Raw genomic sequence first — 23,247 nt, forward strand, 5'->3', positions numbered from 1 at the left:
AGTTTTATGCGAAGTTTTAGCAGCCGGCTAACTACCAACTTCTAAACGGCTGTTCCTGACGACTGTCGCCTACAACTTCAGAATGCAAAACGGGCTGCGTATAGATGGCGGAGAGCAATGACTGAGGAGTTTGATGAAGATGTGGTATTTGAGGTTTGTATTCCCGCCGCTGTTTCTTATCGAAACTTGTAACTGATGCTTTGTCATGCCTCGCGAGCTCTGAGGTAAACATAGACGTGTTCCTGATTCATTAACGGCAGCTAGCTTACACAGATAGCTTCGCCAGCTAGTAGGTAGCTAGCTTCACATAAGCAGCCGTCTGCTCTGTTGCCATGCATTGACAATCCAAAACAAATCCACATATTTGGCTGGCTGCTAACTGTGTTTCTGCCAAGGAGCTTTGGTGGTCATGAGAGAGACTGAGCTGGGCTAGTGTGCGCATTGTTGTCGGTGTTTCATCATTACTAGAGTGGTAGTTAGAGGTGGGGTGGGGATGACCAGATCCAATGCGTCGGTTCTGAAAAAAAACCCTTCACAGACACACACGTAGCTACATCTGGATGGTGACAACATGAGCTGCGACTTCGTGTGACAATGCATGTGAGTAGCACTGAAGTATTTGACTGCTATCTAGGCTTGCAGTGTGTAATGATGGGTGATAGCTAAATACGTTAAACTGATATGCTCCTGTGCACCAGAGGTACCATAACACAGAGCAGAGCAGCAGCAGCTGGGGGAGAACTGGGTCAGGCATCTTTTGGACAAATTCTAGCACGGGGTGTTTTTCATCGTCTCTGCTTATTTCATGGCTGATTTGGTTTGTGAGCTGTCTTTGTTCAGGGTAATAAACAGCATCGTCTGTGAGGAGATATGATTATTACATGATGAATTGCTTACATTTAGTCCAGTATCCATGCAGGAGAGAAGGGAAATCTTGGATGTCCTATTTTTTGTCTCTCGCTCTCCATTCCCCTCTTCTCCTAATCCATCATTCCTCAATCTGTCTGACACTCCCTCTTTCTCTTTGCAGAACTCCCCTCTTTTCCAGTACCTGCATGATCTAGGGCACACAGACTTTGAGGCATGTCCGACGGCATCACAGGAGGAGGAATATGGCGAACAAGACCTTGCCTCTCCCGACGAAGATACACAGAGAACTTCAGTGAGTTCCTCCCATCCTCAACACAAATATCACACATGGCTGGCCTCTCGTCTACAACTGTCCTCTCCTAAAGAAATGATTTCCTTTCTTTAACTTATCAACTAGTTGATTTGATTGAAACATCAATCTCATCTTAACAATCTTATCTCAACTTTAATTTTATTGTCCCTTGGGGAAAAAAACAAAAACATAAATCATGATAAAATACATAAAAGATATTTACTAAGGCATGTAAAACACACAACACAAGCTTCCATAAAACAATGTACATCAATGACATAAAAACATGTAAACATAAAACCTGGTGTACATCCAGGCATCATCATCCGCCCGTTGTCTAGAGACATGGGTATCATTTTGACTAATGACAAATAGCTGTAATTATTTATTGGTTTCTCTAACAGGGCCAGTGCACATGCTTAAAGATGACTGTAAATGTGCCAAAAGGTTATTTTTCATCCACACTCCCTGGACAGATATTATACAGTCACCCTAAAATCGATCATAAAATAACTATTAAAAAAATAATCATATTAGGATTCCAACTAATAATTGTTTTCATTAGCAGTTACATCAATCATGTAATTTGGTGGAACCTGTGAATTGTGGGAATTTTTGCTCAATTAGTAAATTTTTGAAATTGTTGCAGATTCATTTTCTGTTGATTTATTTATCTGGAGCTGCAATGATTATTCGATTAATACATTTAAAAAAATACTTGTTTAAGCCATTTTTAAAAGCAAGCAGGTTGCAGGTTCTGTAATGTGAGGATTTGTTATTGTTATATCAGTGAACTGAATATCTTTCAGGTTGTTTGGGCAGTTGGTCGGACAAAACATGGTGTTTGATGACGTCAACAAGGACTGTGGGAAATGTGAAGGGCATTTTTATAGACTAAACGATTAATAGAGAAAATCAGGTCAAAATCAGTCAACTAACTGACTAAGAAGGGGCAGGCCTAACTAACCCCCATCACTGTTCAGTCATAACAGTCTGCCTCCCTGTGTGTGTGTGTGTGTGTGTCACAGTTTGACTTGTGCAGTCAGACAGAAATTAATTTGACTATTGACTCCAAACTCTGACACATATTGGCACACAATCACCCACAGACTGTTATGAGCACTGATTTATGTGCTTTCACTTCAATCAGACAAGACATGGCAACCAGGGGCTCCTACACACAGATGCAGGTATTTTGCGTTGCATGTTCTTTACTCACACAGCAGATTCCCTTTTAGAAAGAAAACCTCTCTTCTCTCTCTCTCTCTCTCTCTCTCTCTCTCTCTCTCTCTCTCTCTCTCTCTCTCTCTCCTGCTGTTGTTCTGATTTTAGAAGAGATTGCCCCAAATGCGATTACTGCGACCACACTCTGCTTTCTCTCTGAGGTTGTATCTGCCTCTGAGAGAATCAGAATCAGAATCAGAAATACTTGATCCCCGGGGGGGGAATTATACAGTTACAGGTGCTCCCATTCAAGAGTAGAAAGTAGCATACATTTAGAAATGAGAGTATGTACAAAAATAAGATATAAAAATAAGAACTAGAAAATAAAAAATATACACATTTACAATATTTAAGTGAAAAATAAAAGTAAAAAAAAACCCCAATAAAAATGTATGTGTATGTATATATATATGTATTGCATTGTTGAGTGTGTGTATATATATATATATATATATGTATTGCACTGGTGAAATTAAAAGAATAAATAACGAGGTAGTATATGACAGGTGAAAAGTGAGAGCATCCACTTACAACTTGTGTGTGCTGATATTCGCATGCGTATGGATCTGTGTGCACTTCAGCTCTGCAATCAAAGGTGCTCGTGAACGTTGAATAGCTCTTGCATTAATCTAACCGTTGATGACCGCAGTTTGAGTCGACCTGTGATTCATACAGGCGAGTAGTGTGTCCTGGGAAGCTCAGGATCACATGACCCTGCCTATCCTCGCCACCCCCCCCCGCGCGACGGGAAACGGTGTTGCATTTGCTTCGTTCAGGAACTTTCCGTACGTGTCATGCTTCCTCTCCGGTCCACTGTTATTCTAAGGAGTTAAGGAGGATGAGGGATTCAGATGAGACAGGAAAGCCTTTGGGTCGTCCCTCTGTGACCAGTTTCCCGGAGCTCAGATAAAGTCGGAGCCGAGGCCAAACACCTCCTTCATGTAGACGGACCACAGTTTGTCTTTCTTTGCATCACAGTCTTTCTGAACACAGCTCACGTACACCATTTGTGGTATATACAGTATGTGTGACTGTCCTTGACCTGATATGCTGATATGTTTGGGGTCACGTTAAATAATTTGTGTGTTGAAGCGGGTGATATTTAAGTAACATAACCCACAGACTGGTTTCCACAAATGTTATGTGGGACAGTGAATAAATTGCAGTGTTCCCTCCTTCAACAGTTACCTCAGTGATGCCTTTGAGCAGCTGTCTTGTGACCACCGGTATAGGGCTTGTAATGCTGCATAAGCAAATAAATGATCAGAACTGTACTGTAGAGAACTGCTTGTAACCAGTATAGGGCTGCAACTAACAATGATTTTCATTGTCAATTAATCTGCTCTAAATCAGTATGTAAACTGGTGCCCTGTTCATACCAATTCTCAACTACTCCAACCCACTCTCTCCTAATCTTTGTTTACTGTATACATGCTTTTAGAGCTGCAACTAATTATTATATTCATTAATGGTTAAATAAGTTACTTAGGTTGTGGACTTTGTAGACAGAACCAGGCAACATTTTCCTCCTGTTTCCAGTCTTTATGCTAAGCTAAGCTAACTGTCTTCTGGCTCTAGCTTTATACTGAATGGACAGATATGAGAGTGGTATCAATCGTCTTGTGTAACTCTGAGCGTATTTCCCAAAATGTTCCCGTAAAGCAAACACATTATTTATTTTATTTATTTGATAGGGACACAGCATGTTAATGAACATCAGTATAATAATACAAGATGTAAACATGCAGGAGTTTACACATAAACGTGCTATAATATACAGCCGTCTGCTGTGTGTCCACTCTCCAGCGTCTGGAATCTGGAGTGTTCCCTGTGTGACAGCAGGAGAATACTGATGAGCAAGAGCTGCCTGTGCCAGGATATTAGCAGTGCGAGTACGGGCATGTGTGAGGCGATCTGTACATGGTTTACGTCATCTCTGTGGGATTAGCCGCTTTGATACTACAGAGAAGACTGACCCGAGTTGTGGCCTACTTTGAGGCAGATGACCAGTGTTGTGTGTGTGAATGCTCAGTCTCCAATCAGTAATCAATACTACTGCGGCCTTTAGACTAATAACACTTGGGCTTGCAGGGTGCCCAGTCTGACTCAATAATTTGAGCGTGCACACTTGACAGGATTTTTTTAACTTTTAACATGACAACAGAAAACGTGTGTGTCTTTAGCCTAAAACCCATTTTTAAACAAAGCATTTCACAGACGCCAGGAAACACTCTTAGCAGATTAGTGAATTGTAGATCCTGTTCATGATTAGGCATTACACAGTTCGGGATTTTGTTTTAGGCTCTTAGCGCTTGCAAGAAAAACATTTCGAACAGCCTGAGGTTTGTTATGTATCAAAATGTCAACGCACTTTAAAATGTGAGGCTCCATGTCACTCTGGTTGTGATTGGGTGTCTCTCAGACTGTTTACAGAGGTGCTGGGAATGCAGAGACTCCTAGTAAGCAAGAAATAAAACAGAAGAGAGAGTGTGTGTGTGTGTGTGTGTGTGTGTGTGTGTGTGTGTGTGTGTGTGTGTGTGTGTGTGTGTGTGTGTGTGTGTGTGTGTGTGTGTGTGTGTGTGTGTGTGTGTGTTTCTGTGTAGTGTCTCCATTGAAAGATGTACAAATTTGTTTCTTTGTCTGGAACTAAAAGAATGCTTGCTTTCCGTCTGTCCACCATGTATTTTGAAAGGATAAAAGTTTGACTTTTATTGATGCCGAATGTGCTACTGAATGAGCTATAACATTCAGTTATAGCACCGAAATGGAAATACAACAAACTGAAGCTGTTATGTGGTTTTTGTGCCACAGCAGAGCTATGTAAGAACCGGGAGTGTTTTTACACACATTGCTCTTATTGTTGTTGCCTGAAAGAGTTTGTCTCCTGGGATACTCCTTTTGGTGCACCGTGAGTGTGTATGTTTATGAATGCACACACTTGTTTTTGAATGGATGTGTGATTCCTGGGAAATAAACCCACGCTAGAGGAATCACACAAAGTGACTGAAAGACTTGTAGGTGAATCATTTATTATTTTAATTTGAAATATATTTCAACTGATTCACTGGGGCTGCATCAGGGTATTACAACCTTTCCCCTGTGTGTGATTTGCAGGGAGGACGTTTATGGAGACTGGCTAAAGCCTTGTGGAGATGGAGTCCGATTCACCAGGCGGCTGCATCTCGTAAGCTGGGGCAGCAGCTGGTAGGTAGAATGGAAAACAGAAAGGAATGCTGGAACTGAAACCATCAACTTCTCTGTTTTATCTTCAAAGCCATCTCTTCTTTTTAGGCACTTTTTTCCACGTGTTTCTCTTTTCTTGTAGGACTGTGTGTTCGGCCAGTACTCGGTGAGGTGCATTCTGGACCAGGACGTGCTGCTGCAGGAGGATGTGGAGCTGATTGAGTTGTTAGACCCGAGTCTGCTCACCCTCGGCTCGTCGCCCTCTGGCTCATCCAGCCGAGCGAGTGCCCTGCCCAGACCAAGCCTCATAGCCAGGCCCTCCCTATGGTACATTGTTAGGAAAGAAACACACAGATGTACAGTGGATGGGCAAAGTAATTGGCTCACCAGAGAATATAATGCTTTCCAATACAACACCAGGACAAACTGAAACTATGGCCCTTCTGCCAACATTGCGTAAAGGCAGTATTTCTTTAGACCAAGTCCCTGCCCCGTAAACACCCACGTCTTTCAAACTTCTCACACACAGTTTATAATCCAGGGTTTCTGTTACAAATTTGTAGTGCCCAAACCCAAACTGAGATTACGTAATTAAGTTAAGTATTTTTCTCTATAGAATTATAGCGAGCTCCTCCAGAGCCACAGAAGACATGATACATCTGTTTTCACTGAACAGTACTTCAGGGACTTGTAAATCAACTTTGACAAGTAAAGCTGATGGATTGTACCTTTTGATCTCGTCCCTACAGGGATTTAAACTGTCAAGTGCACTTGATGGTTGCTCTGATCAAAATTCCCTCCTGTTCTCCTCACTCAGGGACATGGCGGGGCTGGTCGGCCTGGCTGCAGTGCTGCTGGGTCTCTGCTCCGCATCTGAGGGCCTGTGGTCGCTGGCTGCAGCACCGTGGAGCCTGGCGCTGCTGGGCTGGGTTGGGCTGAGGGGGGTCATGCTGTGGAGGCAGGGCCGCATGCAGAGAGCCGTCCACGCACGGACCACGCAGCTCCAGACTCTGGTCCACAACAGCAAGACCCTGACCGGACTGTCACGCAAAGCCCTGCGCCTGGTGCAGGAGACGGAGGTCATCTCCAGAGGGTTCACCCTGTAAGTGTGCTCGACTTATGTCTTATCTACATGCATATCACCCAATCACATAATGTTAATCTGCCTTTCCTATCATGCATCCAACTGACACTGCTTGGTTCAAGCCTGCTCAGTTAATTCACTCAGTGCTTAGTGTTAGTTAACTTACCTCTTTGGGTAGTATGTCTGTAGGTGTTTTATTCTTTATGTTAGCACTTATTTTAGACCACTGTTTGTCTCTGTCACTGTGTATAGCTTTAGCAATGTCTATAAAAAAATCAGTATGTTAAGCACCAAGTAAGTAGTAGTAGAATAGTTTGAAGTTTTGGGAAATACAATTATTCTCTTTTTTGAGTTAGATGAGAAGATCTATACCACTCTCTTGTCTATACAGTAAATATGAAAATAAAGCCAGCAACTGATCAGCTTAGCTTAGCATAAAGACTGGAAACAGGCAAACAATTAGGTGCTATTTGGTGGAATTTGTTACCTTTGGACAGAGCCAGGCTAGCTGTTTCCCCCTGTTTCCAGTCTTTGTGCTAAGCTAACCTGCTACAACTGTTGCTTCATATATACCACACAGACATGAGAGTGCTATAAGAGTGAATAAGCATATTTCCCAAAATGTTGAACTGTTCCTTTTAACAGCATGTCATATTATCTTGTTTGTCACAGCTGCCTTGTGTTTCTTACACTCCTGTGTAGAGTTCATGTCCGAATTGTCTCAGTTTGTTGGTGTCGTCTTTAGTCATGTGGTGTTCAGTGTTGTGTGTGCCCCCCTGCTTCTTTGGGACGTCTCCACAGTTGTATCACATTTCACTTGTCAAGTTTGCTCGACAGGGTGAGTGCGGCCAGCTCCTTTAGCAGGGCGGGGCCAGGGGCGATGCCACGAGGCCAGCAGCTGATCGGACTGAGGAAGGCCTTGTACCGGTCGCTCCGCTCGGCCTTCAGAGCCTCGCGTAGAGCCACCTGCCACATGCTCAAGGCATATCCTTTACCTGGAGAGAAAGACTTAATGACTCCAATAAGCGTGTCTTCATGCTGGTTCTGTCTCTTTTGTTGTGACACTGCAGGCAACTAGCCTGGATTTGGTGTTATTATTGCAAAACAAACATAAATTCATACCTTATTTCCACAAAGACCCATTTCCCATTCAGCATCATAACATCTCCTCTAAATAAAAACGAGTCAGAAATAAATATCTGGAGTGTGGAGGGGAAATATCTTGAGGGAAAATGTCATTGGGTTCTTGTCTTTTGAGGCTAACAGCTGTTACTCAGCAAGACGAGAATGCTGATTCTTTGATGGTGAGGTTGGAAATCCCAGGACCTCTTTAGATGTTTATTGTTGACATTTATTGGCATAAACATGCGTTTGAAATATGAAATAGCCCTTTGTGTGAGCTAGGCTTTTTATGAGACAGAAATAGGTGCACACATTGTTTTCACTGAAGTGTGATGCGTCCTTAACCCCTCCCAACCTTCCCTCTGAACTCTGAGATCGATAATGTGACCAACTATGTGTCTGCGGTGCCTCTGAAGGAGCTGGGGCTCGGCCTGGGCATCGAGCACCTGGGTGACGAGCAGGCTCAGGAGCTGACAGATGACTACAGCCTGCCTGCCCTGAAGGTAAGGCCTGAGGGCAAACCAGGGCTACGGGTAATGGGTGGACACTATAATCAACTTCCTGTTGTCTCTGTAAGACTTTAAACAAACGATCCGTAACATGTTCATTAGTAAGCTGTAGAGGTGCTGGAAGGAGGATTATGTTACTGGACAGATATAGGCTAGCTGTCTTTATGCTAAGCTAACCGGCTGCTGGCGGTAGCCTCGCACTTACCGTACAGACATGAGAGCTGTAATGATCTTTTCATCTAACTCTCGACGAGAAAGCAAAGAAGCTTAATCCACTTCCCTGCTTTCCAGCTGTAAGCTCAGTTTCTTGCAAACACTACAGTCTTGTCACGTAGCTCACTGTTTAGGAGCGTCAGAGCTTTGAGTGTATTCATGAACTCATTTTGGCTCTTGAAGGACTGAAACAAGTCAAAGAGAGGAATGGTACTGGTGTTACGATCATGCTGTTCAGCTGGTGTTTTGTCCTCCTGTAGATGCTGTTCCAGCTGTGGGTGGGACAAAGCTCTGAATGTTTCCGTCGACTGGCTCTTCTCCTGTCGCCCCGAAGAATAGAGGAGCCAGAAGAGGGCACACCCAAAGGAGACACCTCCTTCCCCCCTCCTCCTCCCCCGCTGCACCGGTCCATCGCCGCGGTGACCGAGCCCCTCCATCACGCTCTGGGCAGCTGCCTCGGTGAAGTGCAGCGCAGCTACGACTTCCACCGACACTTTGAGACCCAGCTGAGGACGACGGGCTCCGACAGGACAGTGAGAGCCAGGGAGAAGTGCCGAGAGCTCAACACCCTGCATACCTCCATCCGAAGCCTGCAGCTGCACCTCAAGGCCCTGCTCAGCGAGTGAGACACGCACACACCCACCCATGCAATGAGATGAGACTTTAATGACCAGTGTGGGGAAACTGTGCTGGGTCATTCCACCTGTAAAGCAGTTATAGTACAAAGTAAAGAAATAAATAAGGGTATAGAAAATGGTGTGCAAAGTAGTGCTACATTGTACTAAAAAAATAAAAATATGTACAGTGTACTTTACACCAAAAACATGAAATTAATGCAATATGAAAATACTGAAAATGCAGAAAAGGGTATTTATTGCACCTTGATTTGACAAATATAGAAATTACAAGTTTACATACATTTAAAAGGTATCCGCTTGTGTCTTTGATATCGTCAGGATGATCATCCTGGAAGACGACCTGGAGAAACTGATGGTGTCCAAGGAACCGACAGAGTTGACATTCGAGGGCTACCAGGACCTCAGTGACCGGCTGCACCACCTGCATCCTCACATGCAGGCCAGCACCGGCTGCTGGGAGGACACCATCAGCCAGGTGGAGCGCATGCTGAGACGGGCCAACGCCTGTCCAGGTGAGCTGGGACGAACACAGACACACACACATACACACACACACACATACAGAACTTACTGATATTAAAATACCCAGAATGTTATTTTTATTCGAGTAACAATCACAGCAATAGTGAATCAAGTTGTAATCCTGAAACTTTAAAAGAAATAACAACAATATCACAAACAATATGAAGTATGATAACAATAAGCATTAATTTTATAATAAACAATAAAAACAACTTTTTTGTTCAACATTTTGGCCAGTAGCTGGTTAGCTTAGCTTAGTACAAAGTCTGGAAACAGAAGGAAACCACTAGCATGGCCATAAATATATACAGGACAGAGCGGTGACGCCTCCTTTTAGTAGTATATTGGTTTCCATATTTACGCAGGACCTATTTTTAGACTTCCTCCTTCCTTTACCATGACTTCAAGACTACTGCTAGTCATGGAGGAAGTAGCTCCTTCAGAATGTAGGACAAGAAACAGACCAACCAGAGCAGGGCAGTCAACACAATCACCAAGTTGTTGAGGTCAATAACGTCACACACCACCTCTGCAGGTAATGCTGAGGGTCTGGAGCAGTGTGGTCCCCCTGTACCTGAGGTTCCTGCTCCTCCTCCATCCTACCCGTTGATTCTGGACAGAGACCCTGTGCCAGAAGAGCTGGTAAGATGAAATGTCCACCCTCCACGTGACATCTTGCATTGTGTGCCTCTATTTATCACAGTCAGGATTTCTGTACTAGTATGGCCTTTAAATTTGCCATTAAACAACTTACTCTCCTTCTCTTGTGTCCTCCTGATCTGTTTCCCTGTTCCATTTCAACCAGGAGTGGGAGGCCTACGTGTCCGACTCAGACTCTGATGGTGAAGGCAGAGGGTCTTGGTCCGACATGTTGTCACCGGAGGAACGGGAGCGGCAGCGCCGGGAGAGGGAGGAGTCCCGTCGCGTCCTGTCAGAGCTCAAAGCTGTGCTGGGATTCCGTGCGTCAGAGGGGGAGAGGATGAAGAGGAAGCAGCTGCTCTTCAACGACCAAGGTCTGCACTGACCCATGTCTTCTCTCTCCTGTGATAATAAAATACGAGGGGGTCATTGATTTCATCTCCTCTAAAAATGTAATTCCATGTTTCTCCCAGATTTTTATTACAAGCAAAATCTTTAGACTCGGGCTGCAACTGACAATTATTTTCGATTATTTATTATCAATTAATTAGAAAATGACATCTTCAAATGTCTTGTTTTGTCAGACCAACTGTCTAGAACCCAAATATATTGATATTCCCATGATATAAAAGAGACAAGAGCAGCCAATCCTCACATTTTAGAAGCTGAGAGTTTGGCATTTTTGCTTTGAAAATTAAGTAAATGATTAATTGTTTATCAAAATAGTTGCAGATTAAATTCCTGTTGATTAACTAGTCGTTGCAGCTCTACTTAGACCATGTTGTCAACATTCAGGAAGATGACAGTAATAATAGAGGGTAGTTGTGTCCACTTCCGTTTCTATATTTAGGCGAGGTGTTGGACAGCAGAGTCATTGAAGGGAAGTAAGCAGAGAGAATCTGCACACTGGATTACAGCTTTTAGTTTAAGTTTATTGAAGTAAAACAGGCAGCGTTTCAACAAAACATCCAGTGTGTGGGTACTCGTTACTTTCTCCTCTAATGAAAATGTATATTTGTGGGCTGCCTCAAGATTATTTTCATTATAGATTAATATGTCAACAATTTTTATCATTAAGTCTATTAAAAAAATAGTTTTCGTCTGACAGTCCCAAACACGTTCAAGAGAAGAGCAGTAGCTGGAAATCAATGGATCAGTTCACCCCTAAATGATACATCTCTTCTTCTTCTTTCTTTCAGCTGCTGTGACGCCTTCAGCTCACAGTGAGACTACAGATCCTGCCACAAAGCCGTCAGACGTTCCGACTTCTCCGGGATCGGCAGAAACTGGGGATGAAGAAGGAAACCATCTTTCAGAGCGCTCAGCAGGAAACGAAGGGGAGGAAGGGGAAGGAAGAGACGGCAGGGTGAGGCCTGACCCCTCCACGGAGCCGGTGATGGAGTTCAGCTGTGGCTTGGAGGCGAAGGAAGGGGAGTTGGGAGGAACTTCGGTCTGCACAAGAGGAGGAGGAGGAGCGTCGGAGCTGCACCAGTACGACGGTGTCCTGGAGGAGGCAGAGGGCCAGAACGGTCTGGACTGCTTCCTGATGCCCAAAGTCCCTGCTGTCTCTGTAATGGACAGACTGACGGAGATCCACGGCTCAGAGGCTCTCAGCTTCAGCTCCGCCCTCGCCGCTCAGGTGGCGGCGCGCTCGCATTCACTCATCAACATGGAGGAGCAGACGTTCGGAGATGAGGAGGAGGAGGATGACGACGAAGAGGAGAGCGACAGACGAACCCCTGAGAAGGACTGAAATGAAACCTTGCTGCTTTAACCGAGCACTGAGTAGAGACTGTATTTATGTCTGATTGTCTGGGTGTCTTTTATCGATGGGGTCTGTGTTACATCTTAACTGTTTCTGGTGTCGAGGTATTTCAAATTTACGCCACTCTCTATTACCCGTCCGTCCATGTTACTGTACTTCACCCACGATTCTTACTGCTCTTTTGCTGTTAAAACTCAGGTACCAGAACCACTAAAACAAAACATGACCTTACAGTGTTGAGGTCAGAAGACCAGAATGTCTGCAGTTCACTTGGTGACATCCACATAGTGTATATTGTTCACACTCGTTCAAGAAACAAGTCATTGGCTCCAATACATAAAGAGTAATAATGTGTAGTAGGATTCTTTGAGAAGAAAATAGTTTTAATTGCAGTTTTCTCGTGAGTCACTGTAATCAAAACACTCCAATCTGAGTGACTGTGAGGAAGTGTTGAGAGCATTATTCTGAGATAGAGTGGTACTTCTGTGTTCAGGCAGAACGCAAAGATAAGAAAAATTCGAGCTTATCCCGGGGCTTTATGAAATGTACAGAGATGAGAGGGGAGGGGAGAGGAGAGAGACTGGAGAGAAATAACAAAGAACTGGAGTTTCTGATGAGTTCTTAGCTGAACTAACACAGACTCACTCCCACAGACATGGTCGGTGCGTCTGTTATTAGCTAGCTTACAGCTAAGCTAACGTGTGTAACCTTACAGATGGTCAGTGGTGGAAGAAGTATTCAGATCCTTTCCTTCAGTAAAAGTAGCTGTACTTTCCTATATATAAAAACACTCTGTTGCAAGTAAAAATTTGCATTCAGAATTCAACAGAACCTAAATATTGCCAGCAAAAAATGTAGCTAAAGTATTCAAACAAATAAATTTAAAAATAATGTTTTTTCAGTAATTGAGTAAATGTACTAGTTACTCTCCACCACTGCACTTGGTCCAGCGGTCAAGTTCGCTCAAATGACTTCGCTTTGCTGTCTATCTGTACACACTTTATGCAGAAAGCTGAACCCAGCAACCCAAGTGAGCGAGAGGGAGCTCTGCAAGAAGAGGAAGTGGAAAGCTATTTTTACTATCAGTCTATATTTTTGTCCCATCCATCTCTCTGCTGTCTAATTGGACACAATGGAGGGGTGACAGTTAAGTGAACACATAGCTGACCACATATTCACAATCCTATTTGGAATAAAACACTACTGTATCTAAGAACAACTCATGACTGAAACAATCCCATTTTTTCAGTGTCTGTGTTTACAGGGGCACACACGTAAAGATCAGGAAGACTTGTTTATGACTTGACACTTTATGGACTGAATTGTGTGGCATGAATCCAATGAGCTGTGCTGCTGTGAGGTTTAAAATCAAATACCTGTACGGGTACAGTAATATAAATATACAAAAAAAGAGGTTGATTTTCTCTCATGTGAGGGCAATCTATAACTTTATGTTTCATATGAAGTTGCCATAAGAGTCTGACAGCCCTGATGTATGTCCCTCCACCTTCCCAGTCTTTCTTGTCACCATGTCTGCCTTGTCCTGACCCCTCCTGCACCCTCTCTCTGGGATGAGGTCTACTCCCCCCTCCTGCATTTTCCAACGTGAAATAAAATACCATTCTGAAAGTGTTCGTTGTGTCCTGAAGTCTTTTATGACGCTCATGTCTCAGAGACTCTCACGGCGTCGGGATAACGAAACAGGTTCGGTGAGTCACTTGATATGTTTTGTGGGATTTTGCATTTGTCTCACCCACAACAGCTGGTGCTCCACTTTAAAGCCACTCCTGCCTGTGGAGACTTGCATACAGACCTGATGAAGAGGACTAAAGACTTAACATATAAGTGCCCCTGTCTTGGGATTTAATACATATAAGAAGGGAAACACCATATTTCAGTAACTCTAGCTCTGAAGTTTTAGTTTAAACAGATCAGGTTAGCATTTGACTCCCACTAAAGCCACCCACACTGAAACTGTCTTTTCTATGAAGACAACGAAATGTGCATCAAGTGCACCGCAACAACTTAATTAATGCCATTATTTTATTAAGTTGTTTACTGTTATAGCTCTGCCATCTAGTGGTGTGTGACTGCCACACGTGCTTGTGGCAATAATGCAGGATTTCATTTATCATGGGTGACAATGTGTGCCAGCATCTCAAACTTCAAATACTTTTATATTTCTGTGTAAAAAACAACTTTATATAAATAACAATATATATATGTGATGTGCTGTTTTTGTGATAAACGATAGTTTTATTTATTTTTTTTTGCTCACAGATCACAGCTTTAATCCGTTTGGTTTTATTTAACCTAACTTCTGATATTGTTATTTACATCACATTGATGATATCGTGATCAGTGCAGTTCATCCGTGTATTTATACCTCTCCACAGGTTATTTCCTCATTAGGCTCACTGCTCAGTGCTCAAGCTCCCCTTCAGCTGATTCGGCATGTTTTACTTTGTGCTGCCTTCAAGTGCTCCCATTAAGGTCCGGATTTCGGAAACTCATTTTTATAAGTCCAGTTATGAATGCTATCAAATGTTTGTGATAGGATTAAAAAAAATTTAATACATCTGTATCAAAATAGACACTCTTAAGATGTTATTTTAATTTACAATAAACAGTACTTAGAATAAAGAAGAAAAAATAAACTGTGACACAGAATCTTCCTTTTGATGCAGTTTTGCATAATAAAACGCTGGATTACCAAAAGGGCAAAATGGGCAACTGCACCGGGACCCTAGACCATCAAGGGGCCCCAAGGTTCACTGTGATGCCCATTAGATTGTGATAATTAACGCAACTACTAGTACTAATACTACCAATACGAAAGGAAGAAGAGAAAGTATATTATCGGTAACATTTTTAAAAACACCGAGTGACCATGAAGGCAGCATCACGCACAGCACTCCCACAGTCCCTCGCGCTTCCTTTTCCAGCAGCGCCTGCGATCATGGCGGACGTGGTTGCGGAGCAGGTAGCGGACCAGAAACCAGTCCCGGACCGGGAGCTGAATGGGGAGACAGAGGACAGAGAAGAGGCCGACCCTGTTGAGGAGACAGCTAAAAAGAAGAAGAAAAAGAAGAAGAAGAACAAGTCCGCAACGACAGGTGAGACTGGTCTGATCAGTTTCTTGCTAACAGGCTAGCAGAGCTAATGTTACTTATTAGAGCTGCGTCTAGTTAGCCAAATTTAGCTACGACACACCCGGAAATCACAGGAAGTTGCCTTCAAAATAATGGAGCCCAAGTCTTCGCTTGTGGGAAGTCTTGTCTTTTACTGGGTTGTATTGAAGAATCCCTGCTTATTGTTGTTATACGTCATGTTATTGTTTGAAGAGGAGACTGGCAAGGGACTGATTGATTTTTATCAACTAGTAATATAAATAACAAGTAATGTTTTTTTATTTGCGTATTTACATTTGTGGATACGTCACCAAATTTATAACATCCAATTGTATTGATATACGCAATTAAATATACAGTAAATTAGTAAAATTGTTGTTTATCAGATTGTCGCTGCCATACCTTGCACTTACAGTATATTTTGCATGATATTTGTAATCGTTACTTGTAACATTGGAGACATGTAGCCTATATGTGACGTTTATTTAGATAGCCACACCGGAAGGTGGGTGTTGAAACATGTGTAACTTGACGCTGCTCCTCATTAGCCATGCGGGTTGGGAGCAGTGTGGATGGTGTTGCTGTAGCGCCTGTCAGGCCTTATGAAACACGCCGGGCTTTAGTCAGAGCCACGTCCAGGAACAGTGACATTTAGCACAGCTGAAACAATAAGTAATTTACTGTTGATTCAGAGAAGAATCACAAGAGGCTGGTGATGTAACCGCTCCACTCAGTAACTGTTTTCCTTGCCGACTGCGCTGAGCCTCAGCCAAGTTTTCCTGTTTCGTAATTCCCCCTTTGCCAGAGATATTATGCAAGGAAAGATGACCCAAAGGACGATTTCCTTAATAATGCAACCACATCAACACACCATGAACATATGCTCTCTTTAATCTCCTTTCACTTAGAACTCCACTAAATCACCTGCAATATAGAGACATTTTACTAAATGTCAAATTTTCATATGTTACAGAACATACCCCAGGAGCATTTAACATGGGGTTTATTTGTGATAACAATCTGTTTATTACATTTATACCTGCTTGTAGTGGAGAAATACTTGCTCATACCCTTTAGAAACCCTTTAAAGCAAACCTAAGGAATATCAAGTGTTTTGTACAGAATTGTGTGAATTGTCATGTTAAAGTTGCTGAAGTGAAGACGGACATGATTTGATTGTTGAAGAATGACTCCTTCTAAGACCCACTTAACATGGGTCTTATGGGTTATGAGTTAGAGTAGCTGTCACTTTGACAGAGCAAGTAATTAATGTTCAATTAGCAGATCCTCCGCAATACACTCAATGTTTTAAAAATCAAATGATCCACTACTCACCTCCAGTGAATGTATGAAGTGGATCTGGTATCGGCCATGATGTGACAAATCCACATTAAATACAGATTGTCCGCCAGCGTCGCTATAAAATGCAGTATTTCCAGTTACATTAGTTTAAGTCACAACACGTTTTTGTTCTTTTAAGTGATGCAGATGAGTTCCTCTTAAATTTGGGGAAAGGAGAATGCTGGTGTCGGGTCGGTAGTCAGAATTGATAGATATTCGGAGTTGAAGTATTGTAATCAGGAGAGAGACAGTCGAATTGATGCATCTCTAATTTTTGTATGTATTTTTCTCTGCTTTCCTTGTAGACAATAGTTTACATTCTTCGTTCACACGTAGCTGCTGTGAATATACATCTAAGAGATCTGCCAATATAGGAATTTGTATCTCTTGTCATGGCACTTTTGTTTTCCCACATCGCCCTCTCCTTTCTGCTGCTTGTGCTGATGCAGCATCTTTTGCCTGCTGCTGGTTGATTGCTTGTTGGACTGTGTATGTGTTCTTGTTGTTGATGGTGTTGTTGCCGCTGCAGGCACGGAGGCGGAGGCTGATGGAGTGACCGAAGTGACCAAACAGCTGGAGAAGCAGGCGATAGAAGACAAAGAGAAAGAGGAGGATGGCGAGGAAGGTGATTGTCTGATAACACACACACACACACACACACACACACACACACATCTTCTTACTAAAACACAGTACACTTGGTAGTTTGTGTGACAACAATATCTTCACTCGCACAGATGGAGATGATGGAGAAAACTCGGCAGGGAAAAAGAAGAAGAAGAAAAAGAAGAAGAAAGGACGTGAGTGGACCACATTTTAATTTGCTTTATAATCTAACCGTTGAAAAGAGCAATGGCCGCGCCTCGCTGAAGGTTCACTGTTTGTCTTGAACTCAAACACAGAGTCAGTTTGATGATGTGTTTTCTTTTTTCTGCCTGCAGCCAAATCTCAGACTGATCCTCCATCTGTGCCCATCTGTGAGTTATACCCAACTGGAGTATTCCCCATCGGACAGGAGTGTGAATACCCCACCTTACAGGATGGGTAAGAAGAGCACACATACCCCACACACGCACACTTATATTAGCATTAAAACTGCTTCCATGTCTAAAGTAAAATGGCAAACATTTTGCCAATCACAAAATGTATTCCACTTACGGGTGGACTGTGTTCAAATATTCAGATTTGCGTGTTAGTAAAAATAGGCGATACCCTTGCAGCTGTCTACACTATGTGCTTCTGTGCAGATGATTCTGTCAGGTGACATTAGCTCGACGACGAGTAATGAGCGTTGCTGTTGCTATGTTGTAAAACCAGTTCATGCCTGAGCGTTAACATGTTCAGAATTACTACACCTCTGAAGAAGAAGCATTCTTTCCTTGAGGTCCGTAATTAAAGATGTGTGTTGTTGTTGTTGTTGTTGTTGTTGTGTTCTTCTCCCAGTCGCAGTGCAGCGTGGCGTACGACCAGCGACGAGAAGCGGGTGATGGATAAAGCCAACGAGGAGGTGTGGAATGACTTCAGACAGGCAGCCGAGGCCCACAGACAGGTCCGCCAGCACGTCCGGAGCTTCATGAAGCCCGGCATGACCATGATTGAAATCTGGTGAGACTGCCTTTATCACTGCAATCCTCTTCATCAGTATTATTATTTACATGTATAATTATTATCGTTGATGTGCACCGCAAATAAATTTACTTATATCTGCGCAGAAGTCATAGAAAAAAAGAACCTCCTTCTAACTCCAGATCTTGCCTGAGAATCATCACATTTTAAAGTTTTCTTCAGTATGAAAGTAATCCTGTGATAGTTCTCTGTACATCCACAGGTACATTGCAAACAGGAACTAAGTCGCCATTCTTTTAATGGTGCTAATTTGCCAAAATGTCAGCTAAAGAAAATGGGTGTTGGGGATTTGAAAACCCCTGAACCAGACAAAGCAGTTGTTTATAGGTTCAACATTGGGAGTTGTTTTCAGACCAGGATGCTGCTTCATTTTAAGCTAATTTCCCATTAAATACTGTTTTATATCCACGTTAATCTTCTCATTTTATTTTTCATCCCTCCACCCAGTGAGCGATTGGAGGACTGCTCTCGTAAGCTGATAAAGGAGAACAGGCTGGATGCCGGCCTGGCCTTCCCCACCGGCTGCTCCCTGAACCATTGTGCTGCCCACTACACTCCCAACGCCGGAGACACCACCGTCCTGCAGTATGACGACGTCTGCAAGATTGACTTCGGCACGCACATCAACGGTACCACAGGAATTAAGTGCTGCTTCAACTACATTTTGTGCTGATGGTTAAAAGCGATGCATTCAAGGCCCACTCTGTATCCATAATGGATAGTCAGAGTAGCTGCAGGAGAAGATTTACATTTCAGGCAGCTAATTACATTCATTACTGTACGAAATGAAAATCAATTGTCAGGCTCTTGAGACTAAACTCATCACGCTGAACAGTTTGAGTCGGTAATCATTCTCCAAACAAGTTCCATTTAAAATATAAATGGAAACAAATGGCTGCCCGAAAGGAAAACAATACATGCAGAAGTCGAATACACAGGATAATTATTAGCTGTAATGTCATGAACATGTAGTGCTTGAGTATAATATTTTAAAATCTTCAAAAGCGATGATAGATGAGATTTTAATTTCCAGCCCCATTTGTGAGAAGCACAGTATTTAAAACTATTTTTTAAACTTCAAATTTTATCCCTTAACTCCACATGAAAGCACCAGATGCTCAGATGTTGATCTTGGTCGACTTAAGAAAACCTACCAAAACAAAACCAGTTTTTCGTCTGCTTTGCTGGAGGTTTGAAAATAGGCACACTAGTTTCAACAGTACCTCTAAAAGAAAAGAAAGAAAGAAAGCTGTGTTTATAATACGTCAGCTAAAAGATTTCTGCTTGGTGTCTGTTTGCAGGGCGAATCATTGACTGTGCCTTCACTGTCACATTTAATCCAAAGTATGACAAGCTGCTGGAGGCTGTGAGAGACGCCACCAATACAGGAATCAAAGTATGACTAACACAGACACACACACCTCTCTGATGTGTTTCATCTGCCTGAAACTCATGTTTTCCTGTTTGTTGCAGAACGCCGGCATCGATGTGCGTCTGTGTGACGTTGGAGAGGCGATTCAGGAAGTGATGGAGTCCTACGAGGTCGAGCTTGATGGCAAAACATACCAAGGTAGGTTCTTCTAACTACACACTCGCTGCACGTTAGAGATGCCACGATCTGAGTCCTTTTTTAATGTTGGTTATCTGTTGATACAGAGTCCGATCAGATACTTAATTATACCTATGTCAGTAATAACAAGAACAATGATAATGTTTCCTGTTTATTTATTAAACTTGTTTCTTCTGTTCCAGTGAAGCCAATCCGAAACCTGAATGGTCATTCGATCGGTCAGTACAGAATACATGCTGGCAAGACTGTGCCCATCGTTAAAGGAGGAGAAGCAACGAAAATGGAGGTGAGTTAATTATGACCATCGTCATTCTGACTAATGTTATGTTTATTTTTTTTTATCTCTGTAGCTGTGAGTTAAATGCAGCTATGTGTAAGGCCTCAATTTCAGTTGACTTCAGAGGCTTTTTATTGATCTTGTGTTTTCACCCTGCAGGAGGGGGAGGTTTATGCAATCGAGACATTTGGCAGCACAGGTAAAGGTGTGGTCCACGATGACATGGAGTGCTCTCACTACATGAAAAACTTTGACGTCGGCCACGTCCCCATCAGGTAAGAGCTTGTCTGTCTTCGGATATTTGCTGTGTGTTTTTAAACCTGTGGACGTACAACGTGTCCTACAACATGACCTGGAAAGAACAATATTGCCATGCCCAGCTAACAATGTCAATAAAGGCAGTGAAAACAGAGCCTGGGGTTCAGAAAACGTTCAGGTAAAGGTGGTTGCATTATATGTGTACCTGCTGCAGGGACTCCAGGTGGCTAGTTGGCTATCTTGTTGTGAGGCAGAACAGAAGTGCGCAGACAGGTTGACTTGTCACCATGCAATAATGTAACTGAACACTGTGAATATTTAAATTGTGGTCTTGGAGTCGCTCTGGTATAATAACGGATGTTTACCTCCCTCCTTCCTCTCCAGGCTGCCCAGAGCAAAGCACCTGCTGAACGTCATCAACGAGAACTTCGGCACTTTGGCGTTCTGTCGGCGCTGGCTGGACCGTCTGGGCGAAAGCAAGTACCTGATGGCCCTGAAGAACCTGTGCGACCTGGGCATCGTGGACCCCTACCCTCCCCTCTGCGACACCAAGGGCTGCTACACCGCTCAGTTCGAGCACACCATCCTTCTCAGGCCCACTTGCAAGGAGGTGGTGAGCCGGGGAGACGACTACTGACACACCAACACCACCCTTCAACAGCACCACACCCCCACTCACCGCCACACAGCACCTCCAGACCCTGTTAGCAACTCCTCCTTCAGAGAAACAAAAAAACAGAAAAGAGCTTCTAAAACAGGACGTGGTTGTCTCAGAGCAGCTTTGAGGGATGCCAAATGCTACTGTATTCTACCCACAATGCACCACTCACAGCTTGCAAGGAAGAAGGACTGGCCTTCTGAGTTTTTCTATCATCAACCACAGCTAAAGAAATTGTAAACAAGCCAACACGTTTCTGTTGGAGGAAGCATTGTAGTTTCCTTCAATGTCCTGTGGACCTCATTTTACAAAACCATTCAAAAGTTAACTGTCAAACAGTTAAACGTTTATTTAAGCTGCCGCTGAATCTAATGCACCGTCAGTATTCAAAGAGGTGGTGAGCGTGTGAAAACCCACCTTATACCTCCCCTTCATTTTCAAAGTTTCTATGGCTCCACTCTGAGCCTCCAGTGCTTTTAGTGCTCAAGTTAAATTAAGCACAAATGCCACTGATGGGTTTAAGAAGTGGGTAGGCCGATGCATGGCCAGAAATATCTGCAAACTGACAAGTCCCAACATTTAAAGCTCGGGGTGTCGTAGTGATAAATGCCATCTTGCTACAGACACTGTGCATCTGCAGCTGTATGTTTGGCTTCTGTCGCTACAGGAGGGAACTCTGCACTCTGGCCCTCTAGTCGTCGTTTCTTTGATATTTGTAAAATATCTTTGAAATGGTTGCTGCCACTGTATGTTCCCAATTACAAAGCTTCATTTTGGACTCCCTGAAAATGTTTTTGTAAGAAAAAAAAAAAAGAGGATTAAAATGATTTTGCTCATTGTGGCCTGTTGTCTTCTGATGTCTCTGATCACAGTACGAGAAATCTAATCTCACAACAGTATATTTAAGTTATTGCTGTATATTAGTTCTCAATCTGCTTTTTATTTTCTTGATAACCTGTTAAATGTCCATCAAATAAGTTTTCAAATTGCTTGAAAGGTATTCAGTTAGCTGTCGCAGAGGACTAAGAAAACCAGCAAATACTAATATTTTAGAAGCTGGAATAAATCCATTTTTGGCAAGGAATAGTTTGATATTTTGGTAAATGCACTTCTAAAATTTGTTTTCTTGCTGAGAATTGGGTGAGAGTGTCAAACTATTAATTTTATGCAATAAATAAAAGCAAAAGATCGACTGATTCCAGCCTCTAAAGTATGAATGTGTTAATTTTTATAATAATATATGTAATCTGTTTGCTATAATATAATCTAGCTAGCTATCTTTGGATTTTGGAGCTGTGATACATTTGTTAATACATTAACCCTCAAAATATTGACATAAAATATGTATCTGGCTGTGAAAGGTGACATTACCATTAGCAAATTTGTGATTTTGGGCTATATAAATAACTGACCTGACTAGCTTCCTGGACAAACTGACAAAAAAGGAAGACACTGGCATCTTATGTAGAAAAATGAAAAAATATTCTCATTTATTGAGGTAATTTTCTCTAGAAAAAAATTGAGGTAACAATTTGCATAGTATAACTTCCATAAATTTTACATTCTCTCTCATGCACGCGCACACACACACACGCACACACATGCATACATCCATGGAGTAGTAACCAAAATGCCAACAAACAATGTGTCACAACATCTGACAATTAAGAAAAAAACAACATGAAGTGTGCTTTGAATTCCCCTCTGATGGAGAAATCAGAGGGAACATGGTTGAGGTGGAGAATACCTTTTTTTGTACAATTTTCTCCAGTATGGAGAAAAATATCACAATCTGTATACACTGTAGACAATCTGGATGTTGTACTGAACAGATGGTAAATAAAATACAGTATGTATACAGTACACACACACACACACACGGTGGTGGGAGAACAGTGATATCTGTCATAACTGCTGGTGGTGTTGAACAATCAGCCGTTGTATAAAACTTTAAAAACAGTCAATGGCCTCTTTTCTAAAACCTCTGAGAAGGATTGTATAAAATTACATTCATAATCTAAATGCTGGTCTGTGTGGGACTGCAGCTGTGCAGATTCCACTTTGCTGATTTGATATATAATATAAAAAAATACATCTGCTTTCTCAACAAAAGGGCACTTTTATAGCACACTACTTTGTATGGTTGGGGATGGTTCACACTCTGAAGATAATTACATTCTGGAGTAGAGAGGTGGCAGCGTTTAGCCAAACAAAAAAATACATTGCTTTGGAAACTCCACCCCCACACCCCCCTCACTGAAAGAGGGGAAAAAAAACAAAAAAACACCCAGAATGCTGAACCGTTTTGGAAATGCTGAGAGGTTT

General features: G+C 42.6%; 2 protein-coding genes across 6 annotated transcripts; both read left to right on the forward strand.

Moving 5' to 3' along the window:
* Positions 1-109: 109 nt before the first annotated feature.
* On the forward strand, positions 110-13,693 carry vezt (vezatin, adherens junctions transmembrane protein). Its single transcript, XM_070928744.1, has 12 exons — positions 110-153; positions 1,031-1,162; positions 5,501-5,590; positions 5,712-5,896; positions 6,387-6,671; positions 7,491-7,637; positions 8,131-8,278; positions 8,758-9,119; positions 9,454-9,647; positions 10,193-10,299; positions 10,463-10,670; positions 11,496-13,693. The coding sequence occupies exons 1-12, from the start codon at positions 118-120 to the stop codon at positions 12,047-12,049; spliced, it is 2,448 nt and encodes an 815-aa protein (XP_070784845.1). The 5' UTR covers positions 110-117; the 3' UTR covers positions 12,050-13,693.
* Positions 13,694-15,015: 1,322 nt separating this feature from the next.
* metap2a (methionyl aminopeptidase 2a) lies at positions 15,016-21,763 on the forward strand. 5 transcript variants are annotated; one of them, XM_070928992.1, is made up of 11 exons: positions 15,016-15,186; positions 17,063-17,164; positions 17,277-17,333; positions 17,475-17,577; positions 17,977-18,138; positions 18,607-18,788; positions 19,461-19,555; positions 19,633-19,729; positions 19,912-20,015; positions 20,166-20,281; positions 20,649-21,763. In XM_070928992.1, the coding sequence occupies exons 1-11, from the start codon at positions 15,021-15,023 to the stop codon at positions 20,899-20,901; spliced, it is 1,437 nt and encodes a 478-aa protein (XP_070785093.1). In that variant the 5' UTR covers positions 15,016-15,020; the 3' UTR covers positions 20,902-21,763. The 5 variants fall into 5 exon arrangements, with proteins under 5 accessions (XP_070785093.1, XP_070785091.1, XP_070785090.1 ...); XM_070928990.1 differs by having other exon boundaries at positions 17,063-17,158; positions 17,271-17,333; XM_070928989.1 differs by having other exon boundaries at positions 15,016-15,177; positions 17,063-17,158; positions 17,271-17,333.
* Positions 21,764-23,247: the final 1,484 nt, after the last annotated feature.

Source organism: Enoplosus armatus, chromosome 22 (genome assembly GCF_043641665.1).
Source record: "Enoplosus armatus isolate fEnoArm2 chromosome 22, fEnoArm2.hap1, whole genome shotgun sequence".
Lineage (NCBI taxonomy): Eukaryota > Metazoa > Chordata > Actinopteri > Centrarchiformes > Enoplosidae > Enoplosus > Enoplosus armatus.

Bases quoted from the DNA above. Each gene is read 5' to 3' on its own strand.
- vezt (XM_070928744.1), top strand. From the start codon at position 118: ATGACTGAGGAGTTTGATGAAGATGTGGTATTTGAG. The intron at 154-1,030 runs GTTTGTATTCCC...TTCTCTTTGCAG, and splicing joins ATGAAGATGTGGTATTTGAG to AACTCCCCTCTTTTCCAGTA. The intron at 10,300-10,462 runs GTAAGATGAAAT...CATTTCAACCAG, and splicing joins ACCCTGTGCCAGAAGAGCTG to GAGTGGGAGGCCTACGTGTC.
- metap2a (XM_070928992.1), top strand. From the start codon at position 15,021: ATGGCGGACGTGGTTGCGGAGCAGGTAGCGGACCAGAAACCAGTCCCG. The intron at 17,578-17,976 runs GTAAGAAGAGCA...TTCTTCTCCCAG, and splicing joins TACCCCACCTTACAGGATGG to TCGCAGTGCAGCGTGGCGTA. The intron at 19,556-19,632 runs GTATGACTAACA...TGTTTGTTGCAG, and splicing joins CCACCAATACAGGAATCAAA to AACGCCGGCATCGATGTGCG.